This window comes from Triturus cristatus, chromosome 3_1, assembly GCF_964204655.1.
Source record: "Triturus cristatus chromosome 3_1, aTriCri1.1, whole genome shotgun sequence".
In the NCBI taxonomy this organism is placed as follows: Eukaryota; Metazoa; Chordata; class Amphibia; order Caudata; family Salamandridae; genus Triturus; species Triturus cristatus.
Window position 1 is genome coordinate 813,132,585 of NC_140583.1, and position 21,824 is coordinate 813,154,408.

Below are 21,824 nucleotides of genomic sequence, written 5' to 3' on the forward strand. Positions count from 1 at the left end.
ACAGAAAATGCTGCACCCTCCTCCGAAGCCACAGTCGGAGGAGAAGTGAATCCAGTGTCTGGCGAGGTATCTAGACCACTGGCCTCCCCCAGTTCATCTGCCCAGTCCTGTGAAAGCTGCGACTGAACAGCCATAGGGTCCTCGAACCCCTCCCAGTCGCCCCCGTCGTCCGATTCCTGATAAACAGGAGGAATGATCGGAGCCGGACTGTAGAGATGATAGGTCTCAAGCGGCGCCGGACGCGGCGTCGGTCGACGCCGTTGCGGCGCCGTGTCCGGAATAGGGCTAAACTGGGGTTGGACGCCGTCCGGAGTCGGCACCAAAGGCGGCGGCGTCGGCGGCACCGGAGGAGTAGGCGTCTGCGCCGGGGACGGCGTCGGTGGTTCATGCGCCGGCGGAGGAGTGGTTAGGTCAACCGGCGTCGACGGGGGCCCAGGCATGTGCCCCGCGGGGACCTGCGGCGTCGAGACCGGAGTCGTCGACGGCGCCGGGGCCGAAGTTGCCGGCAGGCAAGGTCGCCCAGTCGAGTCCGCGGGGCCCGAAGGCGCGCCAGCGGGCGTCGACGGCGGGGCCAGGCTCCTCATGGCCGAGAGGAAGGCACTGACCTCCGCTGGCGTCGCGTTAGTCCCAGGGACCGGAGGGTATGGGGACGGGCACGGCGCCTGCGGCTCCGCGGGGGTGGAACCACTTGGACCCTCGGCCGAGTCGCGCGACCGGCGAGGGGAGTCCGAAGAGCGATGTCGCCGCTTGGACTTCTTAGAGCGTTTGGACTTACCCGCCGACTTGGAGCCCGACGATCGATGGTGGCGTCGGCTAGGGCTCCGCGAGCGATCCTTGGACCTCCTCCTGGACCGGGATCGCGCACGACGCGGAGCCGAGTGGCGAAGCTCGAGAAGCTTGCGGGACCGCTCCCGCCGAGCCTTCGAAGTCAGGGCCTGGCAATCGGAGCACGCGTCGTGGTCGGGGCCTAAACAGTAGAGGCACCGGCGGTGGTGGTCGGTCACCGACATCAGTCGATGGCAATCCTCGCAAGCCTTGAACCCAGGCATCCTACCGGCACCAGATGTCGACAGACAAGGATCAAAACTGATCAAAAAAGATTTAGTCAAAAAAGACTAAAAGGGGTAGCTCTCCCGGATCTGCGCTTACTGGCGCGGAAAAAAGAAGAACTGACGTCAGCGCGCGAGGGCGGCGTCTAAGTACTCCGACGACGTCATTCCGGCGCACGACGCCGACGACGGACGCGGAGCCGCAGACGACGCCTAGCGACGCGCAAGGGGTATTGCTGACGAAAAATCTTCCGGATCCAGTCTGACGCCTGGGGATATTCTAAGGTGAGGAATCTAACTAACGTGTTTCTTTCAGATGTTCGCTATGCAACAAGATTGTTACACCCACTACAACTCTCTTCCCCACAAAATCAAAACCTCGGCTTTCTCTGGCTGGAGATGGCCCTTCAATGGCACCTTGTTTTGTGGCTCTTTTTCGGCTGTGTGAGCTACTAAATCAGGAGGGACGGCATATCAATTCTAAAGAAGATTATAAGGTATAGCATTATTTATATTCTACTCTATACATGTATCCAGTCATTATCTAAACTGAAACGTAAACTTTTTAATATTCCAAACCAAATACTAGATGGCAGGTTAGTGCACAAGCGGAGATCTACAACACGTTTCACACATGCATGATTTAACTCAAGGAAACTCTGTAAAAGTGAATCAGGTACTACTGATTGTATAACAATATTCGATGTCAATTGTACCTGTCATGGCGAAGAGCTCTCATATCCACGTACACAGTGGTTGGATCAGGGCCTGACGTTCCCTAGAAAATGTTCAGAAAAGCAATTCAGTAGAGTCTTTTAAACAAGTAACACATTATCTGAAAACAATAAAGTAGTATCTAAAAAGCCACCTGGATGCTCCCCAAATAAAGCCTCAAATAATAACCTTGATCAGGAGTGTGAAGCGCTAATGGGAAATCTAAGCAGGGCAATAGATAAGGTGGCACCGGCCCGGACGGAAAGAATAAGAGATAAGGGTAAGGGAGCCTCCTGGTTTAATGAAGATCTGCGGAAGAGGAAACAAATCCTTCATCAAGCTGAAAGATCATGGCGCAAACTATACCATCCAGGTGCACTTGCAAACTATAAAGTCATGTTAACGCTATATAAAAAAGCCATAATAGCCAGGAAGGGCGTATACTATGAGGCCAGAATAACGGAGGCCGCCAATAGACAGAAGGAAACTTTTAGAATTCTCAAAGAGCTTAGCCAGTAGTCAGAACAAAAATTGGCAGCTGAGGCAATGGACTGTAATACATTTCAGGACTTCTTTCTCCAGAAAGTCAGGGACATTCTCATTGAGATAGACAACAGCCCATTGTATAAGGTGGACCCGGACCAGACTCAAATTCCCTGTAATCCAGATGCGAGGCTCACCGTTTTTCCTAACCTAAACTTAGCCCGTATATCATGTCTGATGAATGGGATCAAATCAGGCCCCCCCGCTGACTGCCCACCAAGGATTTTTCGTATGGCCCTTCCCGGGCTAGAAAGTAAGATTCTTTTGCTACTCAATCACTCCTTGGAGACAGGCTACCTGCCCATTAGCATGAAGGAAGCCAGTCACTCCTCTATTGAAGAAGCCAGAGGCGGATGTGGCCAACCGTAAAAACTATAGGCCCAGCTCCCCTTTCTAGCAAAGGTTATGGAGCAACATGTCCTCACAATACGGTCATCTTTTATAGAGGAACATAATCTACTCCAAGTGAGGCAGGCTGGCTTCAGGGCTCATCACAGCACTGAACTGAACTTGTGATGGTGGCCATGCTTGATGAGCTCAGAATTAGAGCTGATAATAAAGACACGAGCGCCCTGATTTTGTTAGATCTGTCAGCGGCGTTCGACACGGTCAACCATGCACAACTCTTGCTGAGAATTGCTAATCTGGGTATCGGCGGGCTGGCTTACCAGTGGATTGAGTCCTATCTGTCAGGAAGGTCCCAAAGGATCCAACTAGTCAACCAAATATCAAACAGGGGTGATCTCACCTGTGGAGTCCACCAGGGCTCAGCTCGGTCTCCTCTTCTTTTTAACGTGTATCTGCAACCATTAGTGGCAGCATTAGCCGCTATGAATTGTCAAGTATTTAATTATGCAGATGATACCCAACTTATTCTGCAGATTAATAACTCTCCGCAAGCTCAGTCTTGCACCCAGAACATCCTCAGATACACTGTGAATTGGATGACAGCCAACTCATTAAAAGTTAATCCGGACAAGACTGAGATCCTGGTAATCTCTCCCAAGGGGAACCCCTGAAACAATCTCTTTTGGCCGCAGGAGCTTGGCATTGCCCCTAGGCCAGCGCCTGTCGTTAAAAGCCTGGGCATTAAGATCGATGCCAACCTTTCCTTGACCAATCAAGTGTCCTCGGTGGTTGGCACCTGCCTGGGTCTAATGCAACAGTTGCGGAAGCTGGCCCATCTGATATCACCTATCACTCTGAAAATTATCGTATCTGCTACGATCGTGTCCAGACTGGACTATGGCAATGCTTTGTATATCGGCCTCCCTGAGAAACTAATCAGCAAGATGCAGGTGATCATGAACGATGCAGCTAGGTTGATTTTTAGGCTGCCAAGATGGGCTCATGCCACCCCTTTGCTACATTGGCTCCCTGTGAAACAGAGAGCCAAGTTTAAGAGCTTCTGCATTGCTCATAAAGCCATTTTTGGCCAGGTGCCGTGTTACATTAAGGAGCGTCTGATGAATTATGCTCCGGAACGCACATTGCGATCATCCACAGCAGGCCTTCTGGCCCTCCCAAGAGCCAAATTGGCATCGAAAGGTGGCCGAGCATTCTCTGTTCCAATTCCCCGAATTTGGAATGAATTACCAGAGAACCTTCGGAAGGATTCTGCCCTCCTCTCCTTTAGGAAAAGCCTTAAGATTTATTTGTTTAGGGAAGCCCTGGCTACAGTATAATATACTGGCCTGTGTGTTTCTGGGATTTCAGTGGCTACCTGAGTTTTCTCTACAAGCGCTAAGAGACCTGCAGGTGATTATGCGCTATATAAGCTACAATTAACATAACAAAACATGCATTATAACAATAGCACCCAGCACACATGAACTTTTCAGCAGCCAAACCAAGCCTAGCAAGAATAGGACATGAAGTGATAAAGGTTAAGCAAGGTCACACAACAAGTATTGCCACAAAAGTGAAGGGAAAAAGTGAGCTTTAGGACCCAGAGTAAACAATGAGGCCCCCTCATCACGCTCTGCTCTTGCTCTCTTTAAGTCAGAAGATCAGGTGAACTGGTGTAGTACTGAATACGGCAGGTGGGCAAAGAGTACCTTCTCTCTTTCTAGGTGATGTGTGTGTATAGCAGAAAGAGGCAGCAAGGAGAGAGGACGTATAGAGGAGAGCGAGAAACCTAGAGAATTATAGAAAAAGAGATGCGTCAGACGGCTACACCTGGGAAAAGTTGTAATCAAAAAAAGATTTTTCCAATTATCCGGGCAGGCAGAAGTATGGTGCACAGACAGAGTGGTAAGTTAATTGTGAGAAGGGCTGATGTGCTAGTGAGATGTAGAATAGATCCCAGTACAGCCAGTTCCCCTCCAAGGGAGTTTGGAGGACCTATATAGTGGAAAATCTGGCAGCCCTGAAAGATGTTATGGGTATAGGACCAAATTCTCAAGATCCTGGAACTCCACCTCTTAATAGTAGACATGATTCAGCTGTTAGCACACTTCACGTTTTTCTCAACCTACAAATGAAAGAAGTGGAGGCCCCATAAACGCTAATATTGTGGATGTTTACTACTTTAGCACTTTATAACTCCACCAGTATTATTACAATGTCACCAATTGTGTAATGTACACTAATCTATGTCGTGAAGAGGAAGGTTCTTTTCTTCATGAACATCATCTAATATAACCACCATGAAAATACTGAAATTGTACTGAGCTGAGAAATGCAGGCTATACAGTCTTGGTGAAATCTGGTGCTCTGCCTGGATCTGGAAATACATATCTCAAAAAGCAGATCGACGTGTAGTATTGCAGAGAACCTGAAGGAGGAGACAAGAGGGGTAGTCCTTCTTGCATTGTGGGGTTTATATTTTCGATTCTTGATAACGCAGTAATTCATAAGCTCTTTTCAAATGCTGGTATTCCTGTGAACAACTTCATTTTGGAAGAAGGATGAGATCCTAATATACATTCACTCCTCAGGAGACTTTGCATAATAATTTAAGGAAAGTTTTAGCAGCACAGAGAAATGCCTTAGTTGCACAAAGACTACCACATTATTAGGCAGGGACCAGTGACACTGCCAAACAACTAAAACAGAACGCTATGACAGCATCTAGTTGGCTATTACTTGGCTACTCAAGCTTGGTTTTTCAGAACTATTCTTTTAAAAAAAAGAAATCCTATCACTGTCACTGAGCAATTATTCATGAGGATGGTCGAATATAGGGAAGTGAGGTGCATAATGAGCAAAAAGACACAAGACGGCTCCATGCTACCTAAAATACTTCTAAAGAAAAGCAGGTAAGTATGAAATCAAGGAGCTCTGCACAGTACCTCATCAGCTAATTTGCCCAGCCCGTTCGACTAGCCTACTATGTAGATGGCAGTGAGAGGCCAGCATGGAGAAAGGCTTTCCAAATATTATATTTGAAGGAATTGTCTTATCCACTTTACAGCTTAAACACGCCAGCCGATACCATCGTGAGAACCATAAACCTAACTGAGATCATCTAATAGCACAATTTGCTTATTCAAAAAAGATGCGCAGTCATTCGTGTTCCCGGTGCACATCTCTAAGAAGATAAACCACTACAACTAGTCGGACATTCATTTCCTGGAACTCAAAACATACAGTAGCTCCAAATGTGCATACTTAAAACTTACTTCTGCTTGGGGCCAACAACAATTAAATTACTCTAAAAATACATTATAGGCCAACCAGAGGTTTTGTGCATGATATTAAAAAATGCACAATAGTAAAACAAACAAACACCAAACACCATTCCTGGCATGCTGGTAAAAAGAAATACTTCAGTGAGCACAGAGCACACAGTGTAAGTGTTAAAGAAATAATAGGGTCTCTTTTCAAAGGGGACCTTTTCCCACCGCAGACAATGACAGCTGTCAAAATCAAAGAGCAGGGACCCCTTCTACGCTTTGGCAAAGATACTTCAGCTAAATACTAACTCAAACCCCGCATAGGTCCACCTTCACCCAAAAACACTAGGCTTTGATTTGAAACACAAATTCACAGTACAGACTAGACTACAACAATAGTTTCTACCTCAGGATTTAAAAACCTTGTTTATATTAGCAGTCAAATGAGATGGAAAATGCTACTTACCAGTATGCATCTGTTCTTGGCATGTAGAGCTGCAGATCCACACACTTAGCACAGATCTTCATCTGGTGTTGGGCCCGGATGTTTGCACTTGTTTTTGTCCTGGAAAAGTCTTTGGAAGTCACGGGACAGGTGACTCCTCCTTTGGACTATAGTGCGCATGGGCATCGGCTCCATCCTCAGATTGTTTTTCGTCAGCAAGGAAATGATGGAGTTTTGTAAGAGACAGAAAGATGCCCGTGTATGCTGTATCTAAAGATAGTACTGGAACAGATAAAGGTAGCCGGGGAGGCGGGTGGGGATCTGTAGCTCTACATGCCAAGAACAGATGCATACTGGTAAGTAGCATTTTCCGTTCGAGGCATATGAGCTGTAGATCACACACTTAGCATAGATTGTATAGCAGTACCCATCCTTAGCGTGACCACCAGTGCTTGTTGCAGCAGTTTGAAATAGTGTTTTGAGTACAGCCTGGCCCACACTAGCTTGTTGCTTTGTTTACACATCCACAGAATAGTGTTTTGTGAATGTGTGCGGTGTAGACCATTTAGCTGCTTTGCAGATGTCATCTAAGTGAATGTTCCCTAAAAATGCCATTGAAGCCCCTATCTTTCTTGTTGAGTGGGCTTTAGGAGGAACAGATAAAGTAAGTTTTGCTTTGTGATAGCAAATTTGTATGCATTTACCAATCCATCTAGCTATCCCAGACTTCGATATGGGGTTGCCTTTGTGTGGTGGTGAAAATGACACAAAAAGTTGTTTGGTCTTACGAAAAGGTTGTGTTCTTTCAATGTAATAGAGCAATGCTCTTTTGACATCTAGGGTATGAAGAGCTCTTTCTGCGACTGTCTGTGGCTGCGAGAAGAACACTGGCAACTCTACAGACTGATTGAGGTGGAAAGGAGAAATGACTTCAGGGAGGAATTTTGGATTGGTTCTGAGAACAACCTTATTGTGATGGATTTGTAGGAAAGGTTCCTGAATAGTTAGCGCTTGCAGTTCACTAACTCTTCTAAGAGAAGTGATAGCTACTAGGAAAGCATCTTTCCATGTTAGAAATTGGAGAGAACTATGTTTAAATTCCACACAGGCGAGGGTGGTACCCTAGGGGGAATTATCCTTTTGAGGCCTTCCATAAAGGCTTTGATGGCAGGCACTCTGAAAAGTGATAGGTGTTGTCTATTTTGTAAATAGGCTGCTATGGCAGCGAGGTGTAGCCTAATAGATGTGTAGGCTAAATTGCACCTTTGGAGATGTAGTAGCTAACCTATGATGTGTTGGATAGACACGTCTAGGGGATCGATGTTGTTGGTATGACAATATATTACAAATCTCTTCCACTTGACTGCATAGCAGGCTCTAGTGGTGGGGCGTCTAGCTTCCTTAATGACGTTCATACTTTCAGGGGGTAGTTTAAGGTAACCGAATTCTAAGAACTCAGGAGCCAGATCGCAAGGTTGAGCTGAGCTGGGTCCGGGTGACTGATCTTTCCACGGTTCTGGGTTAGGAGGCGTGGGGAGAGGTGCAGAACAACAGACAGTTCCAGTAATGTGGTGTACCACGGTTGTCTGGCCCAAGTTGGAGCAACTAGGATGAGAGTTAGTGTATGTTGCTGTAGTTTGCGCACCACCATTGAAATGAGTGGGAGAGGTGGAAAGGCGTACTGAAATCTGCCTGACCGATTCATACATATCGCATTGCCTTTGGACAATGGGTGTGGATACCTGGCGGCGATGCTTGGGCATTTGGCGTTTTCGTGCGTGGTGAAGAGGTCTATCTCTGGTTGCCCCCACATTTGAAAGAATGGCTGAAGAACTTGTGGATGAAGTTCCCACTCATGAATCTGTTGCGTTTGACGGCTTAACAGATCTGCTATGGTGTTTTGGACTCCTGGGACATGTTGAGCTAGGAGAAAGATGTTCTGGGGTATAGCCCATCTCCATATGCTCTGTGCCAGTTGAGAGAGCTGCAGGGAGTGTGTCCCGCCTCGTTTCTGTACGTAGTACATGGCTGTGATGTTGTCTGTGCAGACTAAGACAGCTTTGCTTGATATTTGTTTTTGGAAAGCCTTTAAGGCTAGGAAAATGGCTAGTAGCTCCAGGTGGTTGATGTGGAGTAACTTTTGTTGAGGAGTCCACCTGCCTTGCATGGTGTGATGCAATAGGTGCGCTCCCCAGCCGGAGAGCAACGCGTCCGCTGTGATTACTATCTGTGGAACTGGCTCTAGGAATGGTCGCCCTTTGGAAAGGTTCTTGGTGTTCCACCATTGCAGAGATCGATGAGTGCGACCGTCTACCAACACCAGATCTGTTAGCTGACCTTGAGCCTGGTTCCATTGGCGTGCTAAGCACTCCAGGAGAGGACGCATGTGGAGTCTTGCATGAGGTACTATGAGTATGCAAGAGGCCATCATCCCTATTAGCTGCATGAACACTCTTGCTGGGAGAGAATGATGAATCTGAAATTTGTTTATGAAAGCTTGCATGCTTGCTATCCTGGTGGGGTTGGGATAGGCTAATGCTTTTGAGGTGTCTATTATGGCACCGAGCTATTGTTGTATGTGGGACGGTTGCAGATGAGACTTTGGGTAGTTTACTGTGAACCCCAAGTTGTGGAATAGTTGGATAATGGCGTGAGTTACACACTGATTATATGAGCTGGCTTTTATGAGCCAGTCGTCCAGATATGGAAAGAAGTGAATGTGTTGTCTTCTTAAGTGGGCTGTCACCACCGCTAGGCACTTGGTGAATACCCGTGGTGCTGTTTTGACTCCGAAAGGGAGTACTTTGAATTGATAGTGTTGTCCGTCCACTACAAAACTTAGATATTTCCTTTGAGCTGTGTGAATGGGAATATGGAAATAGACGTGTAAGAAAGAGGCTCTCTATATACTGTTCCCAAATAGGTACAGTGTGCACAGAGTCCACAGTCCCCAGAGGTTTGGCAGAGGCTAAAGTTAGATATAATCTTACTCTCTAAAGTGGTAGCTTGGTCGAGCAGTAAGGCAGTATCAGCGGACAGTGTAAAGCATTTGTTGTACAAATGGTCTCACACACTCAAGAACTGAACTTTAGGCCAATGGTTTTGTATCAAAGTATATAGTTGTTTTATTTTAGAACCAACAATAGGTATCAATATATACTTTCTCAGAATGAGATGCTTTAGATAAATACTTTCAATAGGCAATAGAATTTTGACTGCAATAGATACAGTTGTTGCAATGGGCAACACAATTTCAAACACAATTATACATTGAGCTCAATGGGAATTTCTAGTGCAATGCAATTGATTACTTTTTGGATTCCTTTTCTTACCACAGGGCTGGATCCTAGATTCAGTCCTGGGACATCTGAAGTAAACAGATGAATTAAAACGTTTTGGTTACAGTTGTGATTTTTAAGGAATATTATTGTATTTTAAAAGTTGACACTTGGAAACTTTTTCACATAGAATGACCAATGTTATCCTATGGGAGGAAATTCACTTAGCAGGTAAGTGGGGTTATTGTTACTTTTTCTAACTCAGTGTTGGATCCTGGATCCAGCACTAGGGCATCTCCCGTAAACAGTTGAAAGAATGAGTTTTTGTTATACAGGCGATTTTTAACGAATATTTGTAAGTTTGCAAAATCGACACTTAGAAGAATTTCTGGCAAAAACCAGGCAAACTTATCCTATGGAGGAAAATGAAGTTATAGGTATGTATGGTTGTAATTACTTTTCAGGGTCAGTGCTGGTCAACAATATCCAGCACTGGGATCTCTCCTGATAACAGGTGAGTAAATTCGTTTTCGTAATTCGGCTGATTTTAGATGAATATTTTAAATTTTCAAAACTCGACACTTTTGAAGAATTTCCAAGTGAAACCAGTCAATGTTACCCTATGGAAGAAAGGAATATGCTACTTACCAGTATGCATCTGTTCTTGGCATGTAGAGCTGCAGATCTACACACTTTTGCATAGATCGCCATCTGGTGTTGGGCCCGGATGTTTGCAGTTTGTTTTTCCTCTTGGAAAGTCTTTGGAAGTCACGAGGTTGGTGACTCCTCCCTTGGTTCGTATTGCGCATGGGCTTCGGCTCCATCCTCAGATTGTTTTTCGCCAACAGGGAAAGATGGAGCGTAGTAATAACAGTGAAGAAACCCATGTGTGTTGTATCTAAATAAGATAGACTGGAACAGATACAGGTAGCCGGGGGGGGCGTGTGTAGATCTGCAGCTCTACATGCCAAGAACAGATGTATACTGGTAAGTAGCATATTCCGTTCGAGGCATATGAGCTGCAGATTACACACTTTTGCATAGACTATATAGCAGTTCCCAACCTTAGCGGCGACCACCGGTATCTGTTGCAGTGGTTTGAAATAGTGTTTTTAGTACAGCCTGGCCCACACTAGCTTGTTGCTTGGTTTGCACATCTACACAGTAATGTTTAGTGAAAGTGTGCGGTGTTGACCATGTAGCTGCCTTGCAGATATCATCTAATGGGATGTTCCCTAAAAAAGCCATAGAAGCCCCTATCTTTCTTGTAGAGTGGGCTTTAGGGGGAACAGATAGCGTGCGTTTTGCTTTGTGGTAGCAAATCTGTATGCATTTTACAATCCACCTAGCTATCCCTGATTTAGAGATGGGGTTGCCTTTATGAGGTGGAGAGAAAGAGACAAACAGTTGCTTTGTCTTCCTGAAAGGTTGTGTTCTCTGGATATAGTAAAGCAAGGCCCTTTTAACATCCAGTGTGTGTACAGCCCTTTCTGCAACAGTTTGAGGTTGCGAGAAAAAAACCGGTAATTCTACCAATTGGTTTAGATGAAAGGGTGAGATGACTTTGGGTAGGAATTTTGGGTTGGTACGTAGGACAACCTTGTTTGGGTGCATTTGGAGAAAAGGTTCTTGTATAGTAAGTGCTTGTATTTCACTGACCCTTCTAAGGGAGGTGATGGCTACAAGGAAAGCTGTTTTCCATGTGATGAATTGCAGTTCGCATTTATGCAAGGGTTCAAAAGGCGGTCCCATTAGCCTTGTGAGCACTATATTTAAGTTCCACACAGGTGAGGGTGGCAGTCTGGGGGGAATTTTTCGTTTTAGGCCTTCCATGAAGGCTTTAATGGCAGGCACTCTGAAAAGTGATAGGTGCTGTCTGTTTTGTAAGTAAGCGGCAATTGCTGCAAGGTGTAGCCGAATGGATGTATATGCTAGGTTACTTCTTTGTAGGTGTAGTAAGTAGCATATGATGTGCTGTATGGATGCGTCTAGAGGGTTGATTGTGTTGTTCTGGCAGTAAACAACAAATCTTTTCCACTTGGCAGCGTAGCAGGCTCTAGTGGTAGGACGTCTAGCTTCTCTGATAACATTCATAGTCGGGGAAGGTTAAGGTATCCGAATTCTAGGATTTCAGGAGCCAGATCGCAAGGTTGAGCTGAGCTGGGTCCGGGTGTCTGATCTCTCCATGGTTCTGGGTTAGGAGGCATGGAGAGAGGTGTAATTTTTGGTGTGGCACTACTGAGAGTTCCAGCAGCGTGGTGTACCATGGTTGTCTGGCCTATGTTGGAGCTACTAGAATGAGTGTGAGAGAGCGCTGTTGTAGCTTTCGCACCACTAATGGAATTAGTGGGAGAGGTGGAAAGGCGTATGCAAATTTGCCTGACCAGTTCATCCATATCGCATTGCCTTTGGACAATGGGTGTGGGTATCTGACGGCGAAGCTTGGGCATTTTTTGTTTTCGTGGGTGGCGAATAGGTCTATCTGTGGATGCCCCCACATCTGAAAGAAAGGGTGAAGAACCTGCGGGTGAAGTTCCCACTCGTGGATCTGCTGCGTCTGTCTACTGAGCAGATCTGCCATGGTGTTCAGGACTCCTGGGACATGCTGGGCTAGGAGAAAGATTTTGTGTGGAATTGCCCATCTCCATATGCTCTGTGCTAGTTGAGAGAGCTGTGGAGAGTGTGTGCCGCCTTGTTTTTGGATGTAGTACATGGCGGTCATGTAGTCTAAGCGGATAAGGACTGCCTTGCCTAAAATCTGTGTGTGAAAGGATTTTAGGGCTAGAAAGATTGCCAGTAACTCCAGATGATTGATGTGGAGTAACTTGTTGCGGCGTCCATGTGCCCTGCACTGTGAGGTGTAGTAGATGAGCTCCCCAGCCGGAGAGCGATGCGTCTGTTGTCAGGATTATTTGTGGAACCGGGTCCAGGAACGGTCGACTTCTGGAAAGATTTGTGGTGTTCCACCACTGCAGAGAGCGATGGTTGCGACCTTCTACCAACACCAGATCTGTCAGTTGCCCCTGGGCCTGGTTCCATTGGCGCGCTAAGCACTCTTGGAGTGGACGCATCTGGAGTCTTGCACGAGGCACTATAAAAATGCAAGAGGCCATCATCCCACTCTTGCTGGGAGGGAGTGTTGAAGTATGAATTTTTGACGCAAAGCCTGAATGCTTGCGATCCTTGCCGGATTGGGCAACGAGGTATTGCTTTATGTGGGATGGTGTTAGCTGGGACTTTTAGTGGTTCACCGTGAAGCCTAGTTGGTGACGTAGCTGGATTGTAGTGGCGGTGTGGTGTACATATTGGTTGTAGGACGCGGCTTTTATCAGCCAGTCGTCCAGATACGGGAAGACGTGAATGTGCTGTCTTGTTAGGTGCTGTTGTGACCCCGAATGGGAGCACCTTGAACTGGTAGTGTTGCCCGTCCACTACGAATCTGAGGTACTTTCTGTGGGCATGGTGTACCGGAATGTGAAAGTACGCGTCTTTCAAGTCCAGTGTGGGGAGAAAGTCGTTCTGGGAGAGGAGCGGAAGTACCTGCTGAAGTGTTACCATGTGAAAATGGTCCGAATGTATGTATGTGTTTAGAGGCCGGAGATCTAAGATAGGTCGTAGAGTCTCGTTTCTTTTTGGTATCAGAAAATATAGGGAGTAGACCCCTACATTTTGCTGATCGTGGGGGACCTGTTCTATTGCGTGTTTTTGTAGGAGGGAGATCACCTCCTGTTTTAGTAACGTGGAATGTTCTTGTGACATTGGGCGTTGCCTGGGTGGAATGTTGGGGGGGCGGGGGGGTAGATGTGAGTTCCAGGCAGTACCCTGAACGAATAATTTGGGTCACCCACTTGTCTGATGTGATGGACTCCCAGACGTGAAGGAAATTTTGTAGTCTGCCCCCGACCGGAGTGGTATGGTCTGGGGGGAGCAGGGGAAAGTCATTGGGTAGGCGGTGTGGCAGAGCGGGCGGTATTTGTTTTGCCTCTGCCTTTATTGTTATTTCCTCTATAGCCGCCTCTTTGATAACCTTTTGTGAAGGTGGACTGAGGAGGGGATTTGTAGGACGTGGACGCGCTATCTGAAGAGTAGCCTCTGCGGCGAAAGGAGCGTCTAGGAGGGTGTGACTGTAGGGCTCCCATAGATTTCGCCGTATCTGTATATTTTTTCATCTTCTCGAGGGCCTCATCTATCTTTGGACCGAATAAATGTTCCTGATCGAACGGATGGTTTAATATGGAGGCTTGTACCTCGGGTTTAAAGCCTGACACTCTCAGCCAAGCGTGTCGACGGAGTAGGACACTGGTGTTAATGGCCCTGGAAACTGTGTCTGCTGCGTCTAAGGCACAGTGTATAGAGGTATTAGTTATGGTCTTACCCTCTTGGATTAATTCATTGGCCCTATTTTTTTATATTTTTCTGGGAGATGGTGCATGATGGTTTCTAGTTCATCATAATGCGCTCTGTCGTATCTGGCCAATAGCGCTTGAGTGTTGGCGATACGCCATATATTAGCTGCCTGTGACGCAGTGCGTTTTCCTGACGCGTCCTGGAGCTTTGATTCTTTGTCAGGTGGTGGTGCTTCGCCTGACGCCTGGGAATTTGATCTTATTCTTGCGGTGGATACCACTAGGGAATCCAGTGGCGCTGGCCCTTTGATGTAGGCAGGCTCTGTAGGGGCAGCTTTATACTTTTTTCTATGCGTGGGTTTAGGACCCTAGCCCTGACTGGGTCTTTAAAAACCTCTGGCGCATGTTTTATTACCCCTTTGAGCATAGGTAGTATAGCAGTAGACCTACGTGCAGTATCAAAGGTGTCTAGGAGGAAATCTTCCTCTACTGGGTCAGTGTGTAGCTCTACCCCGTGATAATGTGCCGCCCTCTGAAGTAGGTGGTGAAAACCTAGTGAGTCTTCTGATGGCGATGGCCTGGATGGATAGAGGTCATCTTGTGGGACATCTGGAATGTCTGGATTATTATAATCATCCCAGGGGTCTGGGGATACTGTAGGGGTGGGGTCTTGTGGCACATCTGCTGGGTGGGTCCCCCTGATCATCATGGTCTGGAGACGGGGTCGGAGGGCGATGAGGCAGGGGTGGAGAAGGTGGAGGGGGTGGAGGTGGAGAGGGTGGAGGAGGTGGAGGAGGCGGGGAAGGCACTCTGAAAGGGGAGGTAGCACAGTCCTTCCTCTTTGGAGGTGGAGGTGGAGCTGGTTTGTCCAAATGTGTCTTTTTAGAAGACAGTGCCAAATGTCCAGTTTTTGGATCCTTGGTAAGTGTCTTTTGCAAAGGATCCGGTGTAAAAAGTTCTTGCGACACTGGTTGTTCGGTGGGCGCCGACGTTTTCGGGACCGACGGCTTCTTAAGCTTGTCTGTGCCGTGCTTTTTGGGAACCTCCGAATTTTTGTTCGCGGCTGAGACAGGCTTCGGCGCGGGAGTGTCGGTGCCGAGGGCCTTATGATGTTTGGTCGGCACCAAGAGGCTGGGTTTCGACACCGAGGGCTTTGGTGTGGAGCTCGGTGTCGAGGTAGAGGCCGATCTTTTCTTCGGTGCCGAAGGGTGTTTTTCGGCACCGCTGGCAGGCTGGCTCGAGTCCGAGCCGCCGGAAGGCTTACTTGGCTTCGTCACCGGGCCCGAAGGTGGGGTGTTCGAAGCAGTGTCTTTGGTCTTGCCTAGGCGCGAAGGCGTGACCGAAGCCTTTTTGGGTGTCGCGCGGGTGTGGGAGGGGGTATTTTACTCACGACCCTCTGCGACGGGGTGATGTCCTCCACATCTGAGTCGTCGGCTTCGGAAGCACTGACGAGGTCCTCTTCGGTGTGCTGGTGTCCCGGAGCTTCGACGTCATCCCCGAAGATGTCGACTGGAACGGAGGTCGAGGAGTGCGCCATTTTCCGTCTGGCCCTTCGATCTCGAATAGTCTTTGTGGATCTAAAAGACTTGCAGGCGGGACAGTCTCGAGCCTCGTGTTCAGGGGAGAGGCAGAGGTTGCACACCTCATTTAGATCGGTGTGGGGGAATTTGGACCCACATCGAGGGCACTTCTTGAATGGAGTTCTTTCCATCAGCCGGGACCGGAGCCTCGATAGGCCCGAAGGCCGCCGAAGGTGCGTCGAAGAAGAAGGTGATTGAGGAGATCAGTATCTAAACAATACAGCGGAGAGCGAGGATTCCGCTTCGATCGTCGAACTGGATTGCTCGGAACCGGAGCGCGAAGTATTACATCCGAGCCCGATGGCGGAAAAAAACAATCTGAGGATGGAGCCGAAGCCCATACGCAATACGAACCAAGGGAGGAGCCACCGACCTCGTGACTTCCAAAGACTTTCCAAGAGGAAAAACAAACTGCAAACATCCGGGCCCAACACCAGATGGCGATCTATGCAAAAGTGTGTAATCTGCAACTCATATGCCTCGAACAGTGAGTTATCGGCTTTTGGGTAAGTACTCGACTGGCAGAGTTAAGGTTCTGGGCATAGACTCAGGGGTCTCCCAGGGTCAGGTAAGTACAGTTGTTACACTCTCAGCGGCACAGGGGCAGCCGGGTGCAGAGTGAGTTAGGCCCAATGTTATCCTATGGGAGGCAGGGGGCCTTTGTTTGGTGGCTGCTGGCTAGCATGCCACGCGGCTGTGGGAGCTGGGCTCCTGGTCACCTGGCTCAGGGCAAATGGGGAAGTAGATTAGAGTAGAGGTTGCACTGCCAGGGGCACTTGGGCGGCTGGGTGCAGGGTGCTTTTGAGCCGTCGGGCCCTCAATGGCTTTGAATAGAGAAGCTCAAGGACGAACAAAGGCTGCAACCTCGGGGACGAAGATTCTTCAGGTGCGACCACCACTTCGAGAGGTAAGTTGGGTAGTTGGAGGATAGGTAGGCACCCAGGAGTTGGGCACAGGGGGCCACAGGGCGCCGGGGTGCCTTTTGGCGTCGGGAAATCTTACCCTCTGCTGGTCGTGCAGGGGTCCCTGGTTCTGAGGCTGCAGGCATCAGGAGCGTCGAGGTGGGTCCTTGGGTGCTGGATTCGGGGTCACAGTCGCCGGGGGGGGCGTCCTTGTGGTCTTTGTTCACTCCAGCACAGGCCAGGCTTGTTTCTTGATCTTCTTTCGGAATCTGGATCTGAGGAAGGAAGGTTCAGGGTGCCCCTAAATACTAAATGTAGGGGCGTTACAGGTAGGTAAAGAGCAGGGACCAATGGGTCCCCTCCCTGGGGTGAGTACACCCCCTATCCTGCCACTCTCCTGTGGGAGGGGGGCAGTAACCTAGTCCCGATTGGGCAGGTCTTCCCATCTTCAAGATGACGAGAGCCCGGAGATGTGCTTCACCTCGCCTCCCCCACCTGATGGTTGGGGTTGGCAGAGGCTGGCACACCCCCTTTCCTTCCTTGGGGTTTCCGGCCAGTCTTCCCGCCAGAGTTGGGGGTCAGAACCGGTAGGGGCCAGTTGCTGAGTACAGCAAGTGGCCTGGAGAAGCTCACAAAGGCGGCATGTCTTTGAAGCTTCCTTTGCCCATCCTGGGGGAGGAGACCTAGCACCTCGCCCAGGATGTGCATTGTTGCAGGCCCAGGAGAGCGGATGGCTCTCTACCCAGGGGTCCAGCAACAGGTCTGCTGTGTGGCAGCCTAGGCAGCCCCTCAGACAAGACGTGGATTGTAGGTTAGGTTCAGGGGCATCTCTAAGATGCCCTCTGTCGTGCATTGTACATTAAATCCCACACTGGCATCAGTGCGGGTTTAACGTGCTGAGAAGTTTGATACCAAACTTCTCAGTCTTCAGTGTAGCCATCATGGTGCTGCGGAATTCATGTTGACGATCTCCCAGCACCATATACTTGTAAATGGCAGCATTGCACTTACAGTGCCCAGGAATGGACCTGGGTACTGTAGGGGCACAGGGCTCATGCACCTGTACCCACACCACTGGCATAGGGCACCCAGCCTTTAATATAAGCTGGGTCATCAGGCCCAGCTTTATATTTTTTCTCGATCCTGGGGTTAATAACTCGAGTCCTAACAGGATCTTTAAAGACTTCAGGTGCATGCTTACTAACGCCTATAAGCATAGGTAGTATTGAGGAGGATCTTTGAGTGGTGTCAAATGTATCCATTAGGAAATAATGCTCTATGGGGTCTGTATGTAAGGCAACCCCGTGGTATTGGGCAGCTCTGAGGACGAGCTGATTAAAGCCCATGGTGTCCTCTGGAGGGGTAGATGTCATCCTGTGGAACATTAGGGACATCTGGTGTGTTATAATCATCCCAGGGGTCTGGGGAAGAAGGTGGACTAGGATCCCCTAGTGCCACATCGTCCGGACCCTCCCCCATGTCATCCAATGATCTTCGTCTACTGGTGTATGAGATGGTGTAGGGGAACGGTGTGGTGGAGTAGGAGGTGGAGAAGGGAGTCTTAGAGGAGATGTAGCAATGTCCCTCTTTTTAGGTGGTGGAGCCGGTGCAGGCACCTCTAGTGGTCTTTTCCTAGAACTAAGATCCAATTGACCAGTTTTAGGATCCCTTATGAGAGTCTTTTGAGCAGGGTCTGGTGTGAACAGCTCTTCTGCTGGAGGTTGGTCTTTTGGTGCCAAGCGCTTCGGTTCCGTAGTCTTCTTCGGCACAGACTCTGTAGCGGTTCTGTGTTGTTTTGGTTTGGAGCCGTGCGTCTTTACAGTCTCTGTGGCCTGTGGAACTTGTTTTTTCGGTTCTGAGGCTTTCCTTGGCTCCGAATCCGAGCCCTTCGAGAGTGGGTTTTTGTTCAGCTCCGAATGTTTTTTCGGTGTCGACGAGTCGGTGCTTGTGGGTTTTGGTGCCGTGTGCTTGGATGTGGAAGCAGCTGTCGGCACGGAGGAAGGCGGTTTCTTTTTCGGTGCCAGTGATTGTGTTTCGGAACCGACGGCAGGCTGACTTGAGTCTGAGCTGCCTGAAGGCTTAGTAGGCTTCTTTGCCGGGCCCGAGTGCAGGGCATGGGAAGCAGTCTCTCGGTGTGCACCTGGGCCCAAAGGTGAAGGTGTGACCGGAGCCTTTTTCGATGGTGCAGGAAGGGGGTCGGGGTCGACGTTCTTACTTACGACCTGCTGCACCGGAGTGATCTCTTCGACGGAGTCATCTGCTTCTGAGGCGCTGACAAGGACTTCTTTGACCCACTCTCGCTTCGGCACGTCAACGCCCTCTTGGAAGATGTCGTCGGGGATTGATGTCGACGAGCGAGCCATGGTTCTTCGCGCGCGTGGGTCTCGAATGGTCTTCTTCGAGCGGAAAGAGGCACAAGCTGGACAGTCTCTGGCCTCGTGCTCTGGTGAAAGGCAGAGGTTGCACACCTCATGCAGATCGGTGTGGGGAAACTTCGACCCACATTGTAGACACTTCTTGAATGACGTCCTTTCCATGAGCCAGAAGCCAAGGCCCAGGTAGGACCGAAAGCCTTCGTCGATGATCGGAATCGAGGACTTCGATTTGGAGTGATGCGCGATGATTAGGGTTTGCGATCGAGACAATACCGTCAAAAGGGTGAAGGATTGTGCGTTGAAAGTGGAATCAGTAACGGTTCCGAACTGGAGCGCGACAAACACATCCGAGCCCGATGGCGGAAAAAAACAATCCCGAGGATGGAGCCAATGCCCATGCGCACCATAGTCCAAAGGAGGAGTCACCTGTCCCGTGACTTCCAAAGACTTTTCCAGGACAAAAACAAGTGCAAACATCCGGGCCCAACACCAGATGGCGATCTATGCTAAGTGTGTGATCTGCAGCTCATATGCCTCGAACATTATGTTTCCAGTAAGTCTGTTATATTGCTAAACGTGTCCGTTGACAAGTTCTTCTCTCTGAAAAATACAGTCTTAGCATCATGGATGCAGGCGCACGTAGTATATTGAATGGTATTTAACCCACGTGACAGTTCCAACTGAATAAGCTCATGAAAAAGAAAGTTTGATTTAAATTTACCAAAGTATAACATAAGTAACATTTAAGGGAATTTCCTACATCTAATCCGAAGGCGCATTCTCTTTATCAAGAAGCGGCAACAAAGTCAACAAGTCTCACCTTTAGGAGCTACTGGCTTGGCCAATGCTTTCTGGCAATGTTGTGGAGCATCAGCAAAACAAAAAAAGTGTCATGCCGGTGCACACACACATATGTGCCATGATGTTACTGGTACCCACATCATTTAGGAGGCACCCCCCTTCCACTAAATGACATGGGCACCATTTTCTTAATTTCCTGATTCACAATGGCAGACACCAAGGTGAATAAAAAATACATTTTGATTTGCGCTAAAGCATGTTTCAACAAGCGGAGCGGCCCGGAAACAATGCAATAGGTCTAGCATTTGTTAAAGTTAGAGCCGTTGGCATTGAAAACAACAATGTTTTTTACTATTACTTATTTTTTTTATTTGCAGTGGAGTTATTATATATGCATAGCACTATTGCCAATGGTATAAAAAAGCAAAGTAAAAAACAATGTCATTTTCAACGCCAACTGCTCTAACTTTAACAAATGCGAGACCTATTGCATTGGAAATGCAATCGGTCTCGCATTTGTTAAAGTTATTGGCATTATAAATGTAGCTTTGAAATGTGACAAAATATTTATTATATTAATTCCGGATTAGGTTGTGCTCTGTGTGGAGCTGATGAAGGGACATTTAAAGAAGGTGTCATATAAATGTGAGATGTGCTAGTGAGTAAAGTAACCACTGCCAGCCTAGCTTATGACCAAGTGTGTGTTCTGCCTGTAGCCCTTTGTGAAAATAATGCTCCAAGGCTGTAATTAAATCCTAGGGAGTAACAACACATGTAACAGGGGGTGTCCTCATGGGAGGTTACAAGAGGAGACAAGGCGGTACTAAGGAGGGACTACTAAGCCTATTGATTAATGGAAAGCCAACATTTACAAAGGACAGGGACAGAAGCCAATTAAAAAGATTGGCGGAAAGTGGGCGGGGCTTTATGCCCATTTCCTGAATACAGCATGTCTAGAAGAGACAGCGCAATCGCTGCCTAGGCGAGACCTAAAAAGGACGTCATTGGGTTGGCGCACAATGGAGGAGCGGGTGGGGCAAGCAACGGGGTATGGGCGAGGTGATAAAATAAAAATTAAGCTGGCGGGTGAGTAGGGCTAAAGGAGGAGAAAAGCAGCACACAGGGAGAGAGCAATACGCTGCATGAGAGATGGGATTGGTAGAGGGAGAACCACGAGAGAGAGAGAGCAGCACACAATGGCGATAGAGCAAGATGGAGTACAGGGATGGGTATTTGGCATAAAGGAACAACACAAGAGGGAGAGAGTAAGGAAACACTTGCGCTCTCATGGAATGCTTAACGAAAAAGAAAACATATTTCTCTAAAAAATAGAAGTAGATGGATCCAAACAAACAGATGGTAAACAGCCTAGGCTCAAGTGGAGGAAACACACAAGAATATAAGGGAAAGGCACTGAATAAGGAGAAAGCAATTGAGAGTGACAATAAAGCCAGCCACTGGAACCAGTGGGCTGACTATAAAACCACTAAGTTCTTGGTATAGCCCACAAAAGGTCTACCGCAACAAGACAGGTAAAAGCACATAGGACTCAATGGCTAGAAATGGCATTAGTGGGAGAGTCAAAGCTGCCACGACACCATAGATACCTCTTAATCTCTGTGAGATTGACATGGCCTTAAAGGACAGAGCTACTAAGGTCTTGGCATGAAGATCTTCCTGGATTACACTATGGGAATCCGGATCCGTATCTGGGTGAGTGACTGGATCTGCCAAGTGAAACCTCTTAATAAAGAGAAGGATCTGTTGGAGTCTTCCTGCTACCAGTTGTCTCTGATGGAGCAGTCATAAAAAGGATCCGAGACAAGGAAATGGGGTGGGGCCAGTTTACAGGAAGATGGGCTGAAGCCTAGGACTTGTGTTCAAGTGGTGGGAGATGTCACAAGTAAGTTAAGAACAGCAATGTGGTCCCTGGAAACTAAGGAGAGGATGGATTGGAGTAGTCTCCTTGTCCTGCGCTTAATTTAACATGGAATGTGATACAAGTATAGAAAACAGAGGAAAAGCTTGCACTTAGGTCCAAGGTAACTTGAGCTGACAGAGTCAAGTCTAGGTTCAGCTGCTCCTCAACTAAATGATCAAACCCGTTTTACTTGTTCAAATTTAGTCCACATTCCCTAAAATAGAATGACGACTACCAGGGACCGAGGAGGTCC

At 48.1% G+C, this 21,824-nt stretch overlaps 1 protein-coding gene across 6 annotated transcripts in view; it reads right to left on the minus strand.

Annotated features, from left to right (window-relative positions):
* DIP2A (DIP2 acetate--CoA ligase A) overlaps positions 1 to 21,824 on the minus strand; it is an 879,263-nt gene that overhangs the window by 88,324 nt on the left and 769,115 nt on the right. For all 6 annotated transcript variants that reach the window (XM_085645155.1, XM_085645153.1, XM_085645151.1 and 3 more), the window contains one exon: positions 1,766 to 1,827. In XM_085645155.1, coding sequence (XP_085501281.1) covers positions 1,766 to 1,827 — 62 coding nt within the window. The remainder of the gene's footprint in view (positions 1 to 1,765; positions 1,828 to 21,824) is intronic.